The 22,625-nt window shown below is 38.3% G+C and overlaps 2 protein-coding genes and 1 long non-coding RNA gene across 3 annotated transcripts in view; 1 reads left to right on the top strand and 2 right to left on the bottom strand.

The window, feature by feature from the left end:
- Positions 1–22,625, top strand: part of reck (reversion-inducing-cysteine-rich protein with kazal motifs) — a 223,380-nt gene that overhangs the window by 171,058 nt on the left and 29,697 nt on the right. The gene's annotated exons all lie outside the window — the stretch shown is intronic.
- LOC306913358 (uncharacterized protein) lies at positions 4,756–7,655 on the bottom strand. The gene is made up of 3 exons (XM_079489959.1): positions 7,512–7,655; positions 6,598–6,921; positions 4,756–6,340 (listed from the first exon to the last, which is right to left on the bottom strand). The coding sequence occupies exons 2-3, from the start codon at positions 6,665–6,667 to the stop codon at positions 5,172–5,174; spliced, it is 1,239 nt and encodes a 412-aa protein (XP_079346085.1). The 5' UTR covers positions 6,668–6,921; positions 7,512–7,655; the 3' UTR covers positions 4,756–5,171.
- LOC306913365 lies at positions 13,216–15,686 on the bottom strand. Its single transcript, XR_013788516.1, has 3 exons — positions 15,543–15,686; positions 14,662–14,981; positions 13,216–14,398 (listed from the first exon to the last, which is right to left on the bottom strand). It is a non-coding gene; the product is annotated as an uncharacterized lncRNA (long non-coding RNA).

Raw genomic sequence — 22,625 nt, 5'->3', positions numbered from 1 at the left:
ATTTTGAATTCAGGTGAGGCAGTAGGAACTTAGGAACGAACAGCAGTGACAACACACACAATTGGGGAGGAATCAATTTCCAATTAACAGCTAAATTGGAGAGGAAAAGGCTATATATATAATTATGTGAAAGTAATTATGTGTAACATTGTGTTATGGACAGAGTTGGGTGTAACGAGTAACGGAATATTTCGTTACTGTAATCACACTACTTTGGTCGGTAACGAGTAATATAACGACACTCCTCCTCCAAATTGATAATCACATTACAGTTACTGGTCGCTGTAGCGCTGCAGTTACTCGTTACTTGCGTCATGTGGCTGCTTTCAGCAGTGTTGCTTTGGAGAATAATGCACACAACGGAGATGAGTTGAACATGAACACTAATGGTTGTGCTGGCAACGCACTAGCGGAGTCGCGGACTAGAACATTTCAAACCGGTGTCAGATCAGCAGCAGCACAGCACTTTTTGTTACTGTCATGGACTCGTAGGGTGGCCAGACGTCCGGTTTTAGACCCACCTGTCGTCCTCCCTCCCACCTCAACCTCTGGCTGGACACATCATTGTCCGTTTTTTGTGATATACAGTGCTTGTGTCATAACTGTCATTTACGTCGTCTCGGGATTAAAATCTCCGCAGCGCTGCTCAGCTCCACATCGAGCCGGCCACACTCACTCCCACTGTCATAAACGGAGACAGAGCAGACGTTGGGGTGTTGCCATGTCCGCTTATTATATAAGCGACTTTGGGCTTGTTTTATAAAATAGCCCAGTCAGGCTTCTTTTGGGCTTGTTTTCATAGACATGGCTGCTTGTTTCTCTCCCAAAACCTGGCAAGTTTGGCAACACTGCCAGTGGGAGGGTTGGTTTGTTTGTTGTAGAATGTGTGCTCTCACAATCACTCGCTAGTTAGTTAATGCAGAGATGAATAAACCAAATATGCCGAAATGAAAAACTACATTTAATGAGCAATGGAGCAGGGAACTCGACATCATAAAGAAAGGGATCCTAAAGCACTGTGAACATATAGGCTACTGATTTCTCTCAGTCTCATTATTTTATTTGAATATATTTTGGGTTAATATTTGCCTAGAGAACCTGTGGTACAGTGGTTTTCAACCATTTTCATATCATACCATATATCATACCAAATGGATTTGGTTTCATTTTACACTATCAAGAGTTAAAGATATAAGGGTTAAATATCTAATGAGTGTCCATTTGGTTACCAACTCTCCATCATTTAGCTGGGGACCACCTGGAACACCCTCAAGGCTCACTGGTGTCTGGTGGTCCACGGACCACTGATTGAAAGCCACTGCTGTCACTGTTACATAACATGTACAATGTACTTAAAGAATTAAGAAGTTTGCAAAGAAGTTTGCATAGAACACGTTTTACAAGGTCAAAAGAACCTGCACTAGACCGTTTTGGAAAGGCCCATTTTGTTTTATTCCTCCACAACCTGGTAAAGAGCATAAAGAAAGATCTTGTGTATGTCCTCCTTATTAGGATTTTAAAGATTTGTTAAGTGGTGGTAAATTATGTGACAATGCATCTCAGGCGATTTTATGGAGTAACGCAAAAGTAATGTAACGAGTAGTGTAACTAAGTTACTTTCTCCAGGAAGTAATCAAGTAAAGTAAGGCATTACCTTTTTCAAAAGTAATGTGTAATATGTAGTGTATTACTTTTTTGAGTAACGGACCCCAACTCTGGTTATGGATAACAGGAGTATAATAGTATAGTAATGAATTCCATTCCATCCAACACAATACATTGCCATTCCAATTAGCAGTTGGTTGCCGTGGAGACATAGTAAATCCTCGTCAATGAAATATTAAGATGACTGCGCCAATGACAACGTGTTTCAATTAACTAAACGACTCTCTCTCTCTCTCATTTCCCGGCCGCAAACATATTCATGTCAAGGACCTCCAATATTTACGAGTGCCACCAGCGCAGTGAGTCAATTAATTTACTTTTATAGAGACGAAATTAAGTCGGGGTCGGGGACGTATCCCGACACACACACACACATGCATGCACGAAATCTTAACGGCCTTTTCTCTCGGATTCTAATTCCGATTCTAATCAAAACTAGCTTTATTTACGGCCGATTACGGTTGTGGCGCGCTTTACAAAAAAAAAGGCATCGGGTGGTCCGCGATCCTCCCACTATAGGATTGCCTATCCGTGAGCTAACTCCGTCTGGTTAACCCATTCAGGCCTGACCTCAAAATTTAAAAAAAATCTTCTAAATCCTCCAGTTTTCTGAAATAAATATTTTCACGATTTTTCAAAAATAGCAGACCTACAAGCTCGTAGCGCGCCACTCGGTGGCGCGCTATGAGCTTGTAGATCTGCTATTTCTCAATAGCTAAATTATAACATAATGTTTAAAACACCAAAAGGGGTTCCCGCCCGAAATGGGTTAATGCCTGGGCTCATTTTTGCCCCTTGAATAAGGCACGTCTCTTTAAAATACCCTTATGGCACATGAATGGACCGAAACTGAAAAGAATTGTTGCGGTCAATGTAATTGTTAAGTAACTAAAAAGTACATTTTCACAGTAACGCATTACATTTTGGTGTAAGTAATCAGCAAAGTAACTGAGTCACTTTTGAAATGAAGTAGTAACGGTAACTATAGTTACTGGGTTTCAGTAACTAGCAACGACACTGCTTTCTTTGTACATCAAACAAGGTTCTGGAAGGTATACGCTGAAGGAATAAATACCAGCACTCACGTTATCCGTTAGGATTCTTGTTTTATTTCAGTTTTCCCCAGCAGGCGTAACAAACAGACAGATGGAAAAATATACAACAAAATAACCATATGGTATATGGTTATTGTGTTGTATATTTTTTGTTTTATTTTATTATTTTCTTGTTTTGATACTACTCTCCTAATGGAAATAACTTGTAGAACATGACTAATTTATTGATGGAATGATGTATGTTGTGCACCCGGACCGTTTAGTGCAACGCACCCAGGTCCCCTTTATAAGTGACACAGAAACATTGACATCTAGATTAAAGTTGAAGAAGGCCATGTTATATAGAGTCTGGAACTACAGCTCCCGAAATCTGAGTAAGGAAGCTGCCATTTCCGTTCACGAAAATATCTTTTAAAATATCTTTAGAGCTTATTTTTTTTATTTCCTTTTCTGCTAAGCAACAAGCTATATATGCTTAGATGATTTCTATTTATATTTGGATAAATTTGCGCGACAGATCAATTTGAGCGAAAGACGAAACGCTTCCGCTTTATATTTTCTGATGACAGCTCTTCCGTGGCTCCAGACTGTATGATGAAAGCATTTGGAAATTGCGAGAGTCAACAGTCTGGTAACGTGACACTACCCATCGACTAATCTAATATACGGCAACCTTCCCTGTATTAATTCACTAGTCTGATCCAGAAGAACACAGTTTGCCGGCCACTGCTGCAGAGCTGACAATGAGGTTATATCTTCCCTTCTTCTCTGGAATCCTGCCTCAAAGCAGACCAGAAGTACCTGTAGAAAACTCATCCTTGTACACATGTATGTACAAAATGTGATTATGTGCACTCATTTCGTCCCTGTCACAGACAGGATAAGTCATTATCCGTATAATAATTATATCTTATATCCATCATTACATTGTTATTAACAACAGACACAATAACATCAACAACTGTATTGTGTACACCTGGGAAACCTGGACAACTTTAAGTCATTGTTCAGGTTGTGTTGCTCTGAGGGAATGAGGAGCACTCAGGTGTGTGGGATTAGTTTCAATAGGTGACTGCACTTTTATTCATTCATTCATTGTTTTTTCAAATGCTAAATAATGAACAAAGCACACATTCTTTCCCCAGGTTAAAATGTAAACAGGCTAAATGATGATGGCTGATTCATCCACTATAGACTATATTCAAATGCAGAGATTAAACGTGTTAATGGTCACTGGTTGTCTGGAATTGGACAGATCACCTGTTAATGATCACATTATGGATGAACTGAGACCATTTTACACCTCTTTGACTCTGAGTTTCAACAGAACTACAGAAATAGGTCTATCACACCGAACTTATTGTTATTATCCTTTGTAAAATGTTAAAGGTGCTTTAACTTGTGTAAGGGATATGTTTTGTTAAAATAGCTCTAGTAATCATTGCTATATTGTTGTGCAGTAACAGAGTTCTTCCCACGTCTCCATACCCATTTCACTAACATAATTATTACTATTTCATAGTGTTAAATGTGTTAATAATAAAATTGACCACTACTATGAAGAGAAGTACTGTGAATTTAAGAACTTATGACACAATATTTCGTTCACAGGTTTTAATTTAAAAAATGCTCACATGTGCTTACCACATATATCACTATAAAATACATTAGGCCTATATTCATAAGTGTGTTATTTTCTCTATCTCTCAGTTGGAATGGAGAGAGAATGGTAACCAGATAATTGGCCATTTGAGAACATGATCTGAGTAGGAAAGAGAGAGAATACATCTTGTGATGTCAAAGTGCAATGTCAAACATAAAATAAAAAATATTTAAAAAAGGAAATAAAAAGAGCCTCATCAAGTAGAAAAAGTATTGTACCAAAAAATGAATTTAAAGTAATAAAAATCACTCACCCGCAAACATTGACAATCAGTCACCAGAATACGGGTGTTTTCAATTAATCTGATGAAAGGAGATGTAGTTCGCACACCGGCCTTGAGCTAAACATTTTTATTTCATGGAGGATACAACGTTTCGACCCCTTCGGGTCTTCGTCAGGATATGTTCAATGAATCTAACATGGTTAAAATGGTGTTTGAAAATACAATGGGAAGCTTGTATATGGACTTCTGTTAAAATGGCCCCAAACTGTGAAATACCCCTTTCATATATTTGACCAATGGCTGTAGCCATAATATATAAGAACGTACACAATATGTATTTTGTAACACATTCTTTTTTTCATCCATACTTACAACACATGTACAAAATGTGATTATGTGCACTCATTTCTTCCCTGTCACAGACAATGTGTCTAATTTAAAATGTCTTGAAAAATGTCCAATAAGAAAATCCATTAACAAGTTAAACAAAATCGATCTATACATACAGCTGTATGGTCACAAAAAATATATATACACCAAAGGCTTTTCCACACATACATCACGATCATTTGGGTTTCTCTCCAGTGTGAATTATCTGGTGGCGTTTAAGTTGTGTCATTTGAGAGAAGCGGTGACCACACTGATCACATCCATAGGGTTTTTCTCCAGTGTGAATCCTCTGGTGTGATTTAAGATTTCCCATTGTAGGGAAGTGTTGTCCACACTGATCACATCCATAGGGTTTCTCTCCAGTATGAATTATCTGGTGGCGTTTCAGGTTGGACTTGTCAGAGAAGTGTTGTCCACAATGATCACATCCATAGGGTTTCTCTCCAGTGTGAAACCTCTGGTGGCTTTTCAGGTTGGACTTGTCAGAGAAGTGTTGTCCACAATGATCACATCCATAGGGTTTCTCTCCAGTGTGAATTCTCTGGTGGCTTTTAAGGCTGGACGTTTGAGAGAAGTGTTGTCCACACTGATCACATCCATAGGGTTTTTCTCCAGTGTGAATTCTCTGGTGTGATTTAAGATTTCCCATTGTAGGGAAGTGTTGTCCACACTGATCACATCCATAGGGTTTCTCTCCAGTGTGAATTCTCTGGTGTGTTTTAAGGTTGGACGTTTGAGAGAAGTGTTGTCCACACTGATCACATCCATAGGGTTTCTCTCCAGTGTGAATAGTCTGGTGTGTTTTAAGTTTGGACATTGTAGGGAAGCGTTTTCCACACTGATCACATCCATAGGGTTTCTCTCCAGTATGAATTCTCTGGTGGCTTTTCAAGTTGGACTTGTCAGAGAAGTGTTGTCCACAATGATCACATCCATAGGGTTTCTCTCCAGTGTGAATTATCTGGTGGCTTTTAAGGCTGGACTTTGTAGGGAAGCGTTTTCCACACTGATCACATCCATAGGGTTTCTCTCCAGTATGAATTCTCTGGTGGCTTTTCAAGTTGGACTTGTCAGAGAAGTGTTGTCCACAATGATCACATCCATAGGGTTTCTCTCCAGTGTGAATTATCTGGTGGCTTTTAAGGCTGGACTTTTGAGAGAAGTGTTGTCCACACTGATCACATCCATAGGGTTTCTCTCCAGTGTGAATTCTCTGGTGTATTTTAAGTCTAGACATTGTAGGGAAGCGTTTTTCACACTGATCACAGCAGTGGCATTTTTGCTTAGCCAAGCTTCTTTGTTCATTCACCTCTGGTAGAACAGGGACGCCAGACTGATGCAACACTGAATTGGAAAGAAAAAGGAAATGATGTTTAGAGGCCTTCCTGGACTTAAAATAGCAAAAACTAGTGTAGAGTTAATGTACCCAATTATCAATTTAGCATCCATTTATATTTCGATTCCACAATCGTTTTATATTCTAGAAAAGACACAAAACTGGTAGTCAATGCTAAAATAAATCAAAACAAACAAATGACTAGATTAAAAAAAAAACATCCTTATGGCATACTGTATATCAATAGACACAGTAAGTAACTTACAGAGGTCTTGGTGATCATTGGGTCCTCCCTGTTGAGCAGAATCATTTGAGGTGGCGTTGAGAGAGTCCATCTTCACTTCAAGCCTGGAGTCCACAGTCAGATGAGATCAGAAAGTATTGATATCCTGAACGGACAACTACAAACTCTTCTTATACCAGAGAGCCTGAGGTGGAACTGTAAAGTTCAACTCTGTTCCACTCCAAAGGACATACAAGGACGCAACTCCAATTTCCAACTCAATCCAATGATTTTTTATTTTCCAACTTTTACGCTCAGTGTTGGCTTCATTGGTGATTGGCTGGTCATTTCAGTTAGGTTGAAAACCTTCGAACACAAAGAAACAAAAGATCAACAACATTGCCAAACAACAAATGATAATCCTTTCAAACCAACAGGTTATTTGTAACCATTCTTGATTTTAAACATTAAATATTCTTAAATAATCAAATGTCTTTAAACAATTAGTGTTCTTAAACAATGAATGCCTAAATTAAATGTCTTTTAAATTAAATGTCTTTTAAATTAACTTATTAAAGTCAACATTTGAAACATTTCAAATTACTTCACCTTTAAACATCTAGCATTTTAAATTGAATAAGTAGTTAAAGAAAATAGCTGAACTTAAGCTTGTAGATCAGCTCTAATTGAACAAGGCATTTTAAACCTTTAACATGAATTGTCCATATTGTAGTAGTCTTTTAAATTCTTAATAATTTCTAACTTGGTCTTATTTTGTAAAGAGATACTATTAAACATAAATGAAATCCAACTCTCAAGCAAGTTAATGTGTTCCTTCCCCACTTCAGACTGAAGCAGTTGAAGCTACTAAACACAATTAGCCATATTTAACCACATCAGTGGTAACAACAGTACATACATAAGTAAATAAAACAATACAATACAATATCACCGACCATTGGCGTCTTTGGAGGTAGAACCCAAGAGTTGTCTTTGCTGTTTGCATCTGGTGTTTGTTTGAATGACTGAAGCTCCATTCCTTTTAAGGTGCTCCTAATCAGGTAACGAGCAGCCATCTTGCTGCTGCATTCTGGGAGATGTAGTTTCTGATGTGTGAGATGTCATGCTGACCAGATTTTGTCAATTTCTGAGTTTTGACTCTACAGGAACTACTATCTGCTTGGTGCTGATTGGCCAAAGTGTGTAACAATAGAATCATCAGCCACCAATCATAACAAACTGCTGCATGTGCTCCACCCCTCTCTGACTCCTCCCCCAGGTCATGATCTATGCAACATTCTAGAAATAAACTGCTAACTGTGAGATTGCTTTGTAAGCTTCATATTTAATATATGAATATCTATATCCAATATGGAGTAACTGACTATCTGGATAATATATGTACAGTCTAATAATATTGAATAAGTGGATATTAATGAAGTGTTACTGCATGCAGCAGAGGCATTATTATATGATTGCTCCATATTATTTCAGTGACATAGAACCAGCTCTGGTGAAGAAACAACAAGAAAAACAGTTTTCCAAAACTATTGTTTTCAAAACACAAACTGCCACCCACCCCCTAAAGTATTGCAAATAGACTTCATAAATAGTACACAAGTACAAACAAGTACAAGTAAAAACAAGTATACTACCGCACACCCTGTACTTTTATATTTTTATTTGATTAAGTTGCAATGTAAGTTCAATTAGTTTCGACTTTAGAAGACAGTGGTGGGGTTTCTGTACAGGACTGGTACGGCCTAACAACAAATGAGTATATTGTCAAATCCTCAAAGTCTCGTAGCAAATTGTGCTCTATTGTTCTCATTTAATCACTTATCTATATTTACAGTGAAATCCCAATGTGTAGGCCTGTGTGCAGAAACATGTGTCAAGGCATTATGAACTCATGATCAGGATAAGTCGGGATAAATCAGGATAAGTCATTATCTGTATAATAATTATATATCCTATATCCATCATTATTAACAACAGAGACACAATAACAGCAACAACTGTATTTGTGTAAACCATGGACAACTTTAAGTCTTTAAGTCATTGTTCAGGTTGTGTTGCTCTGAGGGAATGAGGAGCACTCAGGTGTGTGGAATTAGTTTCAATAGGGTTGTGATGACTGCACTTTTATTCAATTTTTATTCAAATGCTAAATAATGAACAAACCCCACATTCTTTCCCCAGGTTAAAATGTAAACAGGCTAAATGATGATGGCTGATGATTCATTCACTGTAGACAATGTATTCAAATACAGAGATTAAACATGTTAATGGACCATTTTACACCTCTTTGACTCTGAGTTTCAACAGAACTACAGAAATAGGTCTATCACACCGAACGTATTATTATTATTATTATTATTATCCTTTGTGAAATGTTAAAGGTGCGGTAACTTGTAAGGGATATCTTTTGTTAAAATAGCTCTAGTAATCATTGTTATATTGTTTGTGCAGTAACAGAGGTCTTTCCACGTCTCCATACCCATTTCACTAACATAATTATTACTATTTCACAATGTGAGATGTGTTAATAATATAATTGACCAGTAACATGAAGAGAAGAAGGCCCATGGGCTCTACAGTATAAGAACTTATAACACAATATTTCTTTCACAGGTTTTAATTTAAAAACTGCTCACATGTGCTTACCACACATATCACTATAAAATAAATAAGGCCTATATACAAATACGTGTGCTAGACAGAAGTCTTTCCATGTCTCCATACCTACTTCACTAAGATCATTATTATGCTTGCATAATGTGAAATGTGATAATAATACAATAATACAATCAACAGTAATATGAAACTAGGAAAGGCCTGGTTTTATTTGAAAAACACAATTTGTGGTGTGTTTTAAGGCTTGACATTTGAGCGAAGTGTTGTCCACACAGATCACAACCATAGGGTTTCTCTCCAGTGTGAATTCTCTGGTGTGTTTTAAGTAGAGCTGGGACTCGATTAAAAAATTAATCTAATTCATCAGAGGCTTTGTAGTTAATTAATCTCGATTAATCGCATTTTAATCGCATATCAATATTCAACCCGAGAACAGTGAGAAACCTTTTTTTTTAAATGTTTTTTGGTATCCCAGTGAATAGTGACTACGGGATTCCACTCATTTTCAACATTTTACTGTCATTAATATACCTTAGAGTTGTTGTGTGGATATAATAAGAAAGTCCCCCCCCCATTCTGTGTTGCCTAGAACTGGAGGTCTGAAAAAAAACAGTAACATTATGAAGTACATTTTTGTGATGTCACTGAGATGTACTTCATAATGTTACTGTTTTTTTTAGACCTCCAGTTCTATAGGCAACACATAATGGGGTGACGTTATTATTTCCAGTGCACACAACAACATAGAAAAATGTTGAAAATGAGTGGTATTCCCCTTTAAGCAATACAACTTTTTTATCCCAACAGATAAACAAGAGCAGCAGGTGCCTATATAGTGTCTGCAGTGTGTATATGAATACTCAAATGTGCTTTACATGGCGGGGCATGAGAACAAATAAAAACAACTTTATTATGGGGGAAACATTTCACATGAGGTTGGGGCTGACCCACGCTTGCTACTTCAGTATGTTTCGCATCGAGGACAGCTTGACAGCTTTGTGCTGTGGTGAAATCACTGCGCGTCTCCGGTGGTCTGTGAGACATGTTAAACTGAAGCAGCTAGCAAGCCTAGCATAGAAGCTAACGTTGGTCATGAATGGATCCTTTCCCTGACATTGCACACAGCCATGCCGCTATCCACGCGTCCATCCGATAGCTTTTACATCTAAATGTCCCATCCATGGAGCAAAAGCGATATAAGCGGCTTCTTCATTCGATTCATTTGGGTTTGGACTTTGGGCTTTCTGACGGAGCTGTAGCCTGTAGTGTAGAGTGAAGAACAACTGCTGCTGCTGCTCGCGTGCCGCAGCCTATTCAGTACTACTAGAAACGCACCCAGTGAGAAACGTTCCGCGGTGGAAAAAAAGGTGCGATTAAATGCGTTAATTTTTTTAACGCGTTAATTTTTCTGTAGTTAATTAATCTCAATTAACGCGTTAAAGTCCCAGCCCTAGTTTTAAGGTTTGCAATTCTAGAGAAATGTTGTCCACACTGATCACATCCATAGGGTTTCTCTCCAATATGACATTTCTGGTGTGTTTTAAGGCTTGACATTCGAGAGAAGTGTTAAATGGTACACAAGGCTTCACATCTAAGTAACAGTATACTACCGCATCCCCTGTACCTTTATTTTTTATTTTATTAAGTTGCAATGTAAGTTCAATTTGGTAGTATAGAAGACAGTGGTCTGGGTTCTGTACAGGACTGGTCAAGGCCGGACAACAAATTAGTATATTGTCAAATCCATTGTTCTCATTTTATTTCTTATGTATATTCACAGTGAAATCCTATTGTGTAATCTGTACACCTGTGTGCAGAAACATGTGTCCATAGTGTAAGGTATTCATTCATGAGCAGGATAAGTCATTCTTATAATACTCATATCCTATATTCATGGGAAACAAGTCAAGTCATTGTTAGTTTCAATAGGCTTGTGGCTGCACTTTATTAAAACATTTTTTTAAATTCTATAGTGAACAAACCCTACATTCTTTCCCAGGCAAAACACGCTATGATGGCTGATGCTTCATTCACTATAGAAAATACATTCAAATGCAGATATTAAACGTGTTAATGGTCACTGGTTGTCTGGCATTGGACAGATCACCTGTTAATGATCACATTATGGATGCACTGAGACCATTTTACACCTCTTTGACTCTGATGAGTTTCAGCAGAACTACAGAAATAGGTCTATCATCACATGGAACTTATTATTATCCTCTGTGAAATGTTAATGGTGTTGTAAACTCATCGCTATAGGGACACGTGCATCAGTAAGCAGGAACTGGGGGTGGCAATGAAGGACCGGAAAGTCTGGCGTGGCATTGTGAAATCTATGATCTCGATGATGACTAGGGTGTTTGCAGTGCCGGAAGAAGTAGTCAGAATTTTTCACTTAAAAAGGTATATTCAGTGATTTGACTTAATTCAAATATAAATATGAAATGTGTTAAAAATATTAGTACTATGAAGAGAAGTACTGTGACTTTAAGAACTTATGACACAATATTTCGTTCACAGGTTTTAATTAAAAAAATGCTCACATGTGCTTACCACATATATCACTATAAAATACATTAGGCCTATATTCATAAATCTGTGCTAATTTCTCTCTCTCATTTGGAATGGAGACAAATCTGAAATGGTAACCAGATAATTGGCCATTTGAGAACATGATCTGAGTAGGAAAGAGAGAGAATACATATTGTGATGTGCAATGTCAAACATAAAATAAAAAATATTAAAAAAAGGAAATAAAAAGAGCCTCAAGTAGAAAAAGTATTGTACCAAAAAATGAATTTAAAGTAATAAAAATCACTCACCCGCAAACATTATGACTAATTAATCATTAACCATTAATCATCATTATTTTATCAAAAATATCCAAAATGGCAAATTGACATGTAGCCATCATTAAATCTCTTTGCTTTGACTATCGTGACTATATTCCTCACTTGGTAAGGGAAATTAAACTCTACTGAGCTGTAACAACTATGGTTAGCCTCTCCATGTCCTGCTGTATCAGAGTGTGAGGAGAGTAATCCACAACAACTCAACTAGTAGTTGAATAGACTGTTAACGAGCCCATCAGTGACAACATTCCGCACCTGGGCAGAGACAAAGCAGTCTACAGCAGGGCCATTAGCGGGGCAGGTGGGGGAGGGGGAGTAGCAGCGTTGTTTCCTTTTTGAAAATCATCTCGAGGGCCGCATTGGACCTCTCCCTGGGCCGCATGCGGCCCACGGATCACCAGTTTGACACCCCTGGTGTAAACCATGGACAACTAAGTCTTTAAGTCATTGTTCAGGTTGTGTTGCTCTGAGGGAATGAGGAGCACGCAGGTGTGTGGAATTAGTTTCAATAGGGTTGTGATGACTGCACTTTTATTCAATGTTTATTCAAATGCTAAATAATGAACAAACCCCACATTCTTTCCCCAGGTTAAAATGTAAACAGGCTAAATGATGATGGCTGATGATTCATTCACTGTAGACAATGTATTCAAATACAGAGATTAAACGTGTTAATGGTCACTGGTTGTCTGGCATTGGACAGATCACCTGTTAATGATCACATTATGGATGAACTGAGACCATTTTACACCTCTTTGACTCTGAGTTTCAACAGAACTACTGAAATAGGTCTATCACACCGAACTTATTATTATCATCCTTTGTGAAATGTTAAAGGTGTGGTAACTTGTAAGGGATATCTTTTGTTAAAATATGGACCAGTACTATGAAGAGAAGTACTGTGAATTTAAGAACTTATGACACAATATTTCGTTCACAGGTTTTAATTTAAAAAAATGCTCACATGTGCTTACCACATATATCACTATAAAATACATTAGGCCTATATTCATAAATGTGTGCTAATTTCTCCCTCTTAGTTGGAATGGAGACAAATCTGAAATGGTAACCAGATAATTGGCCATTTGAGAACATGATCCGAGTAGGAACGAGAGAGAATACATCTTGTGATGTCAAAGTGCAATATCAAACATAAAAAATATTAAAAAAGGAAATAAGAGCCTCATCAAGTAGAAAAATTATTGTACCAAAAAATGAATTTAAAGTAATAAAAATCACTCACCCGCAAACATGACAATCAGTTACCAGAATACAGGTGTTTTCAATTAATCTGATGAAAGGAGATGTAGTTCGCACACCGGCCTTGAGCTAAACATTTTTATTTCATGGAGAAGAGGATACAACGTTTCGACCCCTTCGGGTCTTCGTCAGGATATGTTCAATGAATCTAACATGGTTAAAATGGTGTTTGAAAATACAATGCGAAGCTTGTATATGGACTTCTTTTAAAATGGCCCAAAACTGTGAAATACCCCTTTCATATATTTGACCAATGGCTGTAGCCATAATATATAAGAACGTACACAATATGTATTTTGTAACACCTTTTTTTTCATCCATACTTACAACACATGTATGTACAAAATGTGATTATGTGCACTCATTTCTTCCCTGTCACAGACAATGTGTCTAATTTAAAATGTCCAATAAGAAAATCCATTAACAAGTTAAACAAAATCGATCTATACATACAGCTGTATGGTCACAAAAAATATATATACACCAAAGGCTTTTCCACACACATCACGATCATTTGGGTTTCTCTCCAGTGTGAATTATCTGGTGGCGTTTAAGGTTTTCTATTCGAGAGAAGTGTTGCCCACACTGATCACATCCATAGGGTTTCTCTCCAGTGTGAATTCTCTGGTGTTTTTTAAGGTCAGACAACTGAGAGAAGTGGTGGCCACACTGATCACATCCATAGGGTTTCTCTCCGGTGTGAATTTTCTGGTGGCGTTTAAGGTGTGTCATTTGAGAGAAGCGGTGACCACACTGATCACATCCATAGGGTTTCTCTCCAGTATGAATTCTCTGGTGGCTTTTCAAGTTGGACTTGTCAGAGAAGTGTTGTCCACAATGATCACATCCATAGGGTTTCTCTCCAGTGTGAATTATCTGGTGGCTTTTAAGGCTGGACTTTTGAGAGAAGTGATGTCCACACTGATCACATCCATAGGGTTTCTCTCCAGTGTGAATTCTCTGGTGTATTTTAAGTCTAGACATTGTAGGGAAGCGTTTTCCACACTGATCACAGCAGTGGCATTTTTGCTTAGCCAAGCTTCTTTGTTCATTCACCTCTGGTAGAACAGGGACGCCAGACTGATGCAACACTGAATTGGAAAGAAAAAGGAAATGATGTTTAGAGGCCTTCCTGGACTTAAAATAGCAAAAACTAGTGTAAATGTACCCAATTATCAATTTAGCATCCATTTATATTTCGATTCCACAATCGTTTTATATTCTAGAAAAGACACAAAAATGGTAGTCAATGCTAAAATAAATCAAAACAAACAAATGACTAGATAAAAAAAAATAAAAAATAAACATCCTTATGGCATACTGTATATCCATATAGACACAGTAAGTAACTTACAGAGGTCTTGGTGATCATTGGGTCCTCTCTGTTGAGCAGAATCATTTGAGGTGGCGTTGAGAGAGTCCATCTTCACTTCAAGCCTGGAGTCCACAGTCAGATGAGATCAGAAAGTATTGATATCCTGAACGGACAACTACAAACTCTTCTTATACCAGAGAGCCTGAGGTGGAACTGTAAAGTTCAACTCTGTCCCACTCCAAAGGACATACAAGGACGCAACTCCAATTTCCAACTCAATCCAATGATTTTTTATTTTCCAACTTTTACGCTCAGTGTTGGCTTCATTGGTGATTGGCTGGTCATTTCAGTTTGAAAACCTTCGAACACAAAGAAACAAAAGATTAACAACATTGCCAAACAACAAATGATAATCCTTTCAAACCAACAGGTTCTTTTTAACCATTCTTGATTTTAAACATTAAATATTCTTAAATAATCAAATGTCTTTAAACAATTTAGTGTTCTTAAACAATGAATGCCTAAATTAAATGTCTTTTAAATTAACTTATTAAAGTCAACATTTTAAACATTTCAAATTACTTCACCTTTAAACATCTAGCATTTTAAATTGAATAAGTAGTTAAAGAAAATAGCTGAACTTAAGCTTGTAGATCAGCTTTAATTGAACAAGGCATTTTAAACCTTTAACATGAATTGTCCATATTTTAGTAGTCTTTTAAATTCTTAATCATTTCTAACTTATTTTGTAAAGAGATACTATTAAACATAAATGAAATCCAACTCTCAAGCAAGTTAATGTGTTCCTTCCCCACTTCAGACTGAAGCAGTTGAAGCTACTAAACACAATTAGCCATATTTAACCACATCAAACAGTACATACATAAGTAAATAAAACAATACAATACAATATCACCGACCATTGGCGTCTTTGGAGGTAGAACCCAAGAGTTGTCTTTGCTGTTTGCATCTGGTGTTTGTTTGAATGACTGAAGCTCCATTCCTTTTAAGGTGCTCCTAATCAGGTAACGAGCAGCCATCTTGCTGCTGCATTCTGGGAGATGTAGTTTCTGAGGTGTGAGATGTCATGCTGACCAGATTTTGTCCATTTCTGAGTTTTGACTCAACAGCAGAGTATTGGACTCGAGACTCGATGACTCGACTCGAGTCCGACTCGAGTCATTGATTTGACGACTTGCAACTCGACTTGGACTTGAGGGTAAAAACTTGAGACTCGACTTGACTTGGAAGACAATGACTCCAGACTCGACTCGACTTGAGACAAGCTGACTCGGACAACTTAAGTAACCGGCCTGTCCGGCAGAGTATTGGACTCGAGACTCGATGACTCGACTCGAGTCCGACTCGAGTCATTGATTTGACGACTTGCAACTCGACTTGGACTTGAGGGTAAAAACTTGAGACTCGACTTGACTTGACTTGCCCACAACAGAAAAACTTGAGACTTGCTTGAGACTTGGACCAAATGACTTGCTACTCGACTCGGACTCGGATCGGAGAGACTCGTGCAATTGTCTGCTCAACAGGAACTACTATCTGCTTGGTGCTGATTGGCCAAAGTGTGTAACAATAGAATCATCAGCCACCAATCATAACAAACTGCTGCATGTGCTCCACCCCTCTCTGACTCCTCCCCCAGGTCATGCTCTATGCAACATTCTAGAAATAAACTGCTAACTGTGAGATTGCTTTGTAAGCTTCATATTTAATATATGAATATCTATATCCAATATGGAGTATCTGACTATCTGGATAATATATGTACATTCTAATAATATTGAATAAGTGGATATTATTGAAGTGTTACTGCATGCAGCAGAGGCATTATTATATGATTGCTCCATATTATTTCAGTGACATAGAACCTAGCCTGGTTAATAAACCAGACCGAATCAGCCGTTGGCAAAACAAAATTGCCTACCAGCGGATTACGGTCTGGCGAGGCTCAGTAGCACGCCTCTTTCCTACAACCGAGAACAGGTCGGACCAATCGGGACACGGTATGCAATATGGGCGGGCTTTGGTACAGTGACGTTCAATGCTTGAGACTTTGAGACTTGAGACTGACAGTAGCTCTGACCAATTGCGTCAAAGAGAAAATGTTTGAACCCGCCCCCCGGGAAATGAAATCCAAGTGGAGCCAGCCCAGACTAATATACCGCGACAGTGTTGTGTGATATTAGTCTGGCTTATTAGCCAGGCTAACATAGAACCAGCTCTGGTGAAGAAACAACAAGAAAAACAGTTTTCCAAAACTATTGTTTTCAAAACACAAACTGCCACCCACCCCTAAAGTATTGCAAACAGACTTCATAAATAGTACACAAGTACAAACAAGTACAAGTACAAACAAGTATACTACTGCACACCCTGTACTTTTATATTTTTTATTTTATTAAGTTGCAATGTAAGTTCAATTAGTTTCGACTTTAGAAGACAGTGGTGGGGTTTCTGTACAGGACTGGTACGGCCTAACAACAAATGAGTATATTAATCCTCAAAGTCTCGTAGCAAATTGTGCTCTATTGTTCTCATTTAATCACTTATCTATATTTACAGTGAAATCCCAATGTGTAGGCCTGTGAAATCCTTTAGTGTAAGTGTAAGGTATTCATTCATGAGCAGGATATGTCATTCTTATAATACTCATATCCTATATTCATGGGAAACAAGTCAAGTCATTGTTAGTTTCAATAGGCTTGTGGCTGCACTTTATTAAAAACATTTTTTAAATGCTATAGTGAACAAACCCCACATTCTTTCCCAGGTTAAAACACGCTATGATGGCTGATGCTTCATTCACTATAGAAAATGCATTCAAATGCAGATATTAAACGTGTTAATGGTCACTGGTTGTCTGGCATTGGACAGATCACCTGTTAATGATCACATGTTATGGATGCACTGAGACCATTTTACACCTCTTTGACTCTGATGAGTTTCAGCAGAACTACAGAAATAGGTCTATCATCACATGAAACTTATTATTATCCTGTGAAATGTTAATGGTGTTGTAAACTCATCGCTATAGAGCGTCGCAGCCCTTACGCAGCCCTTACGCAGCGTCGCAGCCCTTACCATGGACCAGGAAATTAATCCCAATGCATTTTTCCCATAGACATTTCGTAAAGTATTTATTTAAAGACCTTTTAAGCGTCGTACGAAGCCAACTCGAGTCGTGACAAATCATGACAACACACACAATATTTTGGACCAAACAAATAATTACATAGAAGAAAAACAACAAAAAAAGTGTTGTAACCTGCTGTTTTTTTCTTCTTTCTAATTCTTTTTTCGGCCCCAAAAATTGTGTTTAAATACTAAATATATAAATACTTTCTGAAATGTCTGAGGAAAATGAACGGAGAATCATTTCCTGGTCCATGATAGAGGGCGGGACTGCGACGCTCTATAGGGACACGTGCATCAGTAAGCAGGAACTGGGGGTGGCAATGAAGGACCGGAAAGTCTGAGCGTGGCATTGTGTAATCTATGATATCGACCGCAGTACGAAAAATGATGATGACTAGGGTGTTTGCAGTGCCGGAAGAAGTAGTCAGAATTTTTCACTTAAAGGTATATTCAGTGATTTGACTTAATTCAAATATCACTTATTTTTCCTTTTTTTCTGGATAATCCTGCCTACTATAGAGTGTGCTGACCATATAAGGAGTTCCTCCCTGTCCCCAGTGAGCCCCTGGGGTCAAAAAACCCTAGTTTCAGTTTTGGTGGCGGGTGGCAAAGCCTTCATCCAATCAGGATGAGAGGGGCCTTCTTCCAATCATGATTGAGTGGGGGCGGGCCTTAGTGCACATGCTGTTGGCCTGTTGCACTTCCCCCCCACTGTAGAGCACATTTTGTTACCGGGCGGACTGGGTGGTTTTCCAAATCACCCAAATCACTGAATGCTCCTTTAAGAAAAAAGTGTCAATACCAGATACAATGGTGGAAAGTAACAAACTAAATGTACCTAATTCTTATCTTGCCATCTACGTTGCCCCCCCTATGGGACCTGTTCTTGCCAGCTACGTTTATAAGCGTAGACAAACGTTTACTGTATGAACGCGCCGTCCGTCTGTTTACCTTTCAGCATTGCTCCGGGTAGCATAGCCCTCCTCCTTCACCAGCAGCGATGTTTTTTTTTAAATCCAGCTCCGTTGAGCCTCCGTTATAACCCGATTTTCAAAGCGCCGTATCTCCAAAGGTTAGAGAGCTGTCCATGGTGAGCCGGTGCGCACCCGACGATCGTAAATCATTTGTGATTTTGTATCGTATCGCTGAGAAAATGTAGCTGGTTGTTCTGCTAGCTAAACGCTGTGGGCTGTGTTGTGTTGTTGCCCCCACCTCCCGTTTAACCCGGAAGGACAACAAGCTCCGTAGCATTGAAGTGAACCAGCGGCAGAGAAGCGGTCAAAGTTTTTGAACACTAGGTGGCAGTAAAGAAGTTAAGTATACTGTACTCAAGTATACTTTTGAGGAATTTGTACTTTACTTGAGTATTTACAAATTTCAATATGTTTACTTCTACTCCACTACATTTCGGATGCAAATATTGTACTTTTGCTCCACTACATTTATTTGAAAACTTTACGTTACTTTGTAGATTTAGATTATTATTACAATACATACATTAACCACTTCAGCCCTTTACACATTTTGGCTTGGCCATTTGGAAATTTGCCGATCTATAAGCTCACAACGTGTCACGATCCGATGCATTGTGAGCTTGTAGATCCGCTCGATGTTTATACATTTGATAACTTGAAATAGGATTCTGCATAATGAGTACTTTTATACTTTTGGTAGTTGAAGTAGGCTACATTTTGATGCCAATACTTTTTTTTTAACTATATTTTGAATTCAGGTGAGGCAGTAGGAACTTAGGAACGAACAGCAGTGACAACACACACAATTTGTGGGGAGGAATCAATTTCCAATTAACAGCTAAATTGGAGAGGAAAAGGCTATATATATAATTATGTGAAAGTAATTATTAATTGTGTTATGGATAACAGGAACTTAAAGTATAATAGTATAGTAATTAATTCCATTCCATCCAACACAATACATTGCCATTCCAATTAGCAGCTGGTTGCTGTGGAGACATAGTAAATCCTCGTCAATGAAATATTAAGATGACTGCGCCAATGACAACGTGTTTCAATTAACTAAACGACTCTCTCTCATTTCCCGGCCGCAAACATATTCATGTCAAGGACCTCCAATATTTACGAGTGCCACCGGCGCTAGCCGTGAGTGAGTCAATTAATTTACTTTTATAGAGACGAAATTAAGTCGGGGTCGGGGACGTATCCCGACACACACACACACATGCATGCACGAAATCTTAACGGCCTTTTCTCTCGGATTCTAATTCCGATTCTAATCAAAACGAGCTTTATTTACGGCCGATTACGGTTGTGGCGCGCTTTACAAAAAAAAAAGGCATCGGGTGGTCCGCGATCCTCCCACTATAGGATTGCCTATCCGTGAGCTAACTCCGTCTGGTTAACCCATGCAGGCCTGACCTCAAAATTAAAAAAAAATCTTCTAAATCCTCCAGTTTTCTGAAATAAATATTTTCACGATTTTTCAAAAATAGCAGACCTACAAGCTCGTAGCGCGCCACTCGGTGGCGCGCTATGAGCTTGTAGATCTGCTATTTCTCAATAGCTAAATTATAACATAATGTTTAAAACACCAAAAGGGGTTCCCGCCCGAAATGGGTTAATGCCTGGGCTCATTTTTGCCCCTTGAATAAGGCACGTCTCTTTAAAATACCCTTATGGCACATGAATGGACCGAAACTGAAAAGAATTGTTGCGGTCAATGTAATTGTTAAGTAACTAAAAAGTACATTTTCACAGTAACGCATTACATTTTGGTGTAAGTAATCAGCAAAGTAACTGAGTCACTTTTGAAATGAAGTAGTAACGGTAACTATAGTTACTGGGTTTCAGTAACTAGCAACGACACTGCTTTCTTTGTACATCAAACAATAGGAATTAACCCATTCAGGCCTGACGTCGAAATAAATAAAAAAAGTTTTCTAAATCATGACAATTTTCTGAAAGATTTGAGGCACATTTTAACGATTTTTCAAAAATAGCAGACCTGTCACCTACAGGTCTGCTATTTTTCAATAGCTAAATTATAACATAATGTTTAAAACACCAAAAGGGGTTCCCGCCCAAAATGCGTTAAAAAAAAATCTAAAAAGGTAGCACATCCAAAAAAGATGATTTAAATGTATTTGTATCTTAGTTCAAGGTTGGCTGCAGCTGTAGTAGTGTCTTATGCACTGCCAAGAAGAAGATGAGAGCAAGCACTCAGTTGAATAGTTCCATGTAGTGATGTAACGGGTGCACGGTTCTGGAAGGTATACGCTGAAGGAATAAATACCAGCACTCACGTTATCCGTTAGGATTCTGGTTTTATTTCAGTTTTCCCCAGCAGGCGTAACAAACAGACAGACGGAAAAATATACAACACAATAACCATATGGTATATGGTTATTGTGTTGTATATTATTTGTTTAATTTTATTATTTTCTTGTTTTGATACTACTCTCCTAATGGAAATAACTTGTAAAACATGACTAATTTATTGATGTAATGATGTATGTTGTGCACCCGGACCGTTTAGTGCAACGCACCCAGGTCCCCTTTATAAGTGACACAGAAACATTGACATCTGGATTAAAGTTGAAGAAGGCCATGTTATATAGAGTCTGGAACTACAGCTCCCGAAATCTGAGTAAGGAAGCTCCATTCCGTTCACGAAAATATATTTTAAAATATATTTAGAGCTTATTTCCTTTTCTGCTAAGCAACAAGCTATATATGCTTAGATGATTTCTATTTATATTTGGATAAATTTGCGCGACAGATCAATTTGAGCGAAAGACGAAACGCTTCCGCTTTATATTTTCTGATGACAGCTCTTCCGTGGCTCCAGACTGTATGATGAAAGCATTTGGAAATTGCGAGAGTCAACAGTCTGGTAACGTGACACTACCCATCGACTAATCTAATATACGGCAACCTTCCCTGTATTAATTCACTAGTCTGATCCAGAAGAACACAGTTTGCCGGCCACTGCTGCAGAGCTGACAATGAGGTTATATCTTTCCTTCTTCTCTGGAACCCTGCCTCAAAGCAGACCAGAAGTACCTGTAGAAAACTGAGTTTTTTCATCCTTGTACACATGTATGTACAAAATGTGATTATGTGCACTCATTTCGTCCCTGTCACAGACAGGATAAGTCACTGTAAGAGTGCCGAGCGGCCAAGGCAATAAATGAGTAGAGACCAGTCCAGGGGCACCTTCAATAAGGCTTTATTTCTTCCATTTTCCTCAATCACTTTGACAGTCAAATACAATGCAACCTGTCATCATCCTGGTTAGAAACAACTGACTCCCTTTTATAGGGTGGGGACCAATTACCTGGTTAGTCCATACCATTCCCCAGGTAACCATAACAATATTCCCCACTCCTAGAATCACACAATGCATTTTACATAAACCTACTACATATATATGCACCCTCAATACCTATTCACAGTTAGCATTTAGCATAGAAATATATACACAACCCATACATGATTACATTCATTCTAGTCCCTCCCAGTCTCCCCTTCTATTCATCTCCCACTTGGTGTCACCCTCCCGGAACTATAAAAGGGGTGCCTGTACCCAGAGGGAACTCATTTGCCCGAACACCACCCTGAAAGGAGGATGAGAATAAACAGAGGTAAGTTTAGACATCAGAGATTTACATTCCTTCTTCACTAGTCTTCTCATTATACTGGTCAATAGAAAGTATGCTGTCTTCTTTATTCCTAAACTAATGTGCCTCTATCTGTTCATTTGTAGGTGTATGATGAGATCAGCACGTCCGCCCCTTCAAGAATCACAGACAACTCAGTGTCCCCCCTGCATAACCTTAGCTTCAATAAATGCATTTGTTACAATTTGTGTCC

Source organism: Electrona antarctica (genome assembly GCF_951216825.1).
Source record: "Electrona antarctica genome assembly, chromosome: 20".
NCBI lineage: Eukaryota > Metazoa > Chordata > Actinopteri > Myctophiformes > Myctophidae > Electrona > Electrona antarctica.
The sequence above is the reverse complement of the archived record's forward strand: the minus strand, read 5'-3'. Positions and strand labels throughout refer to the sequence as shown.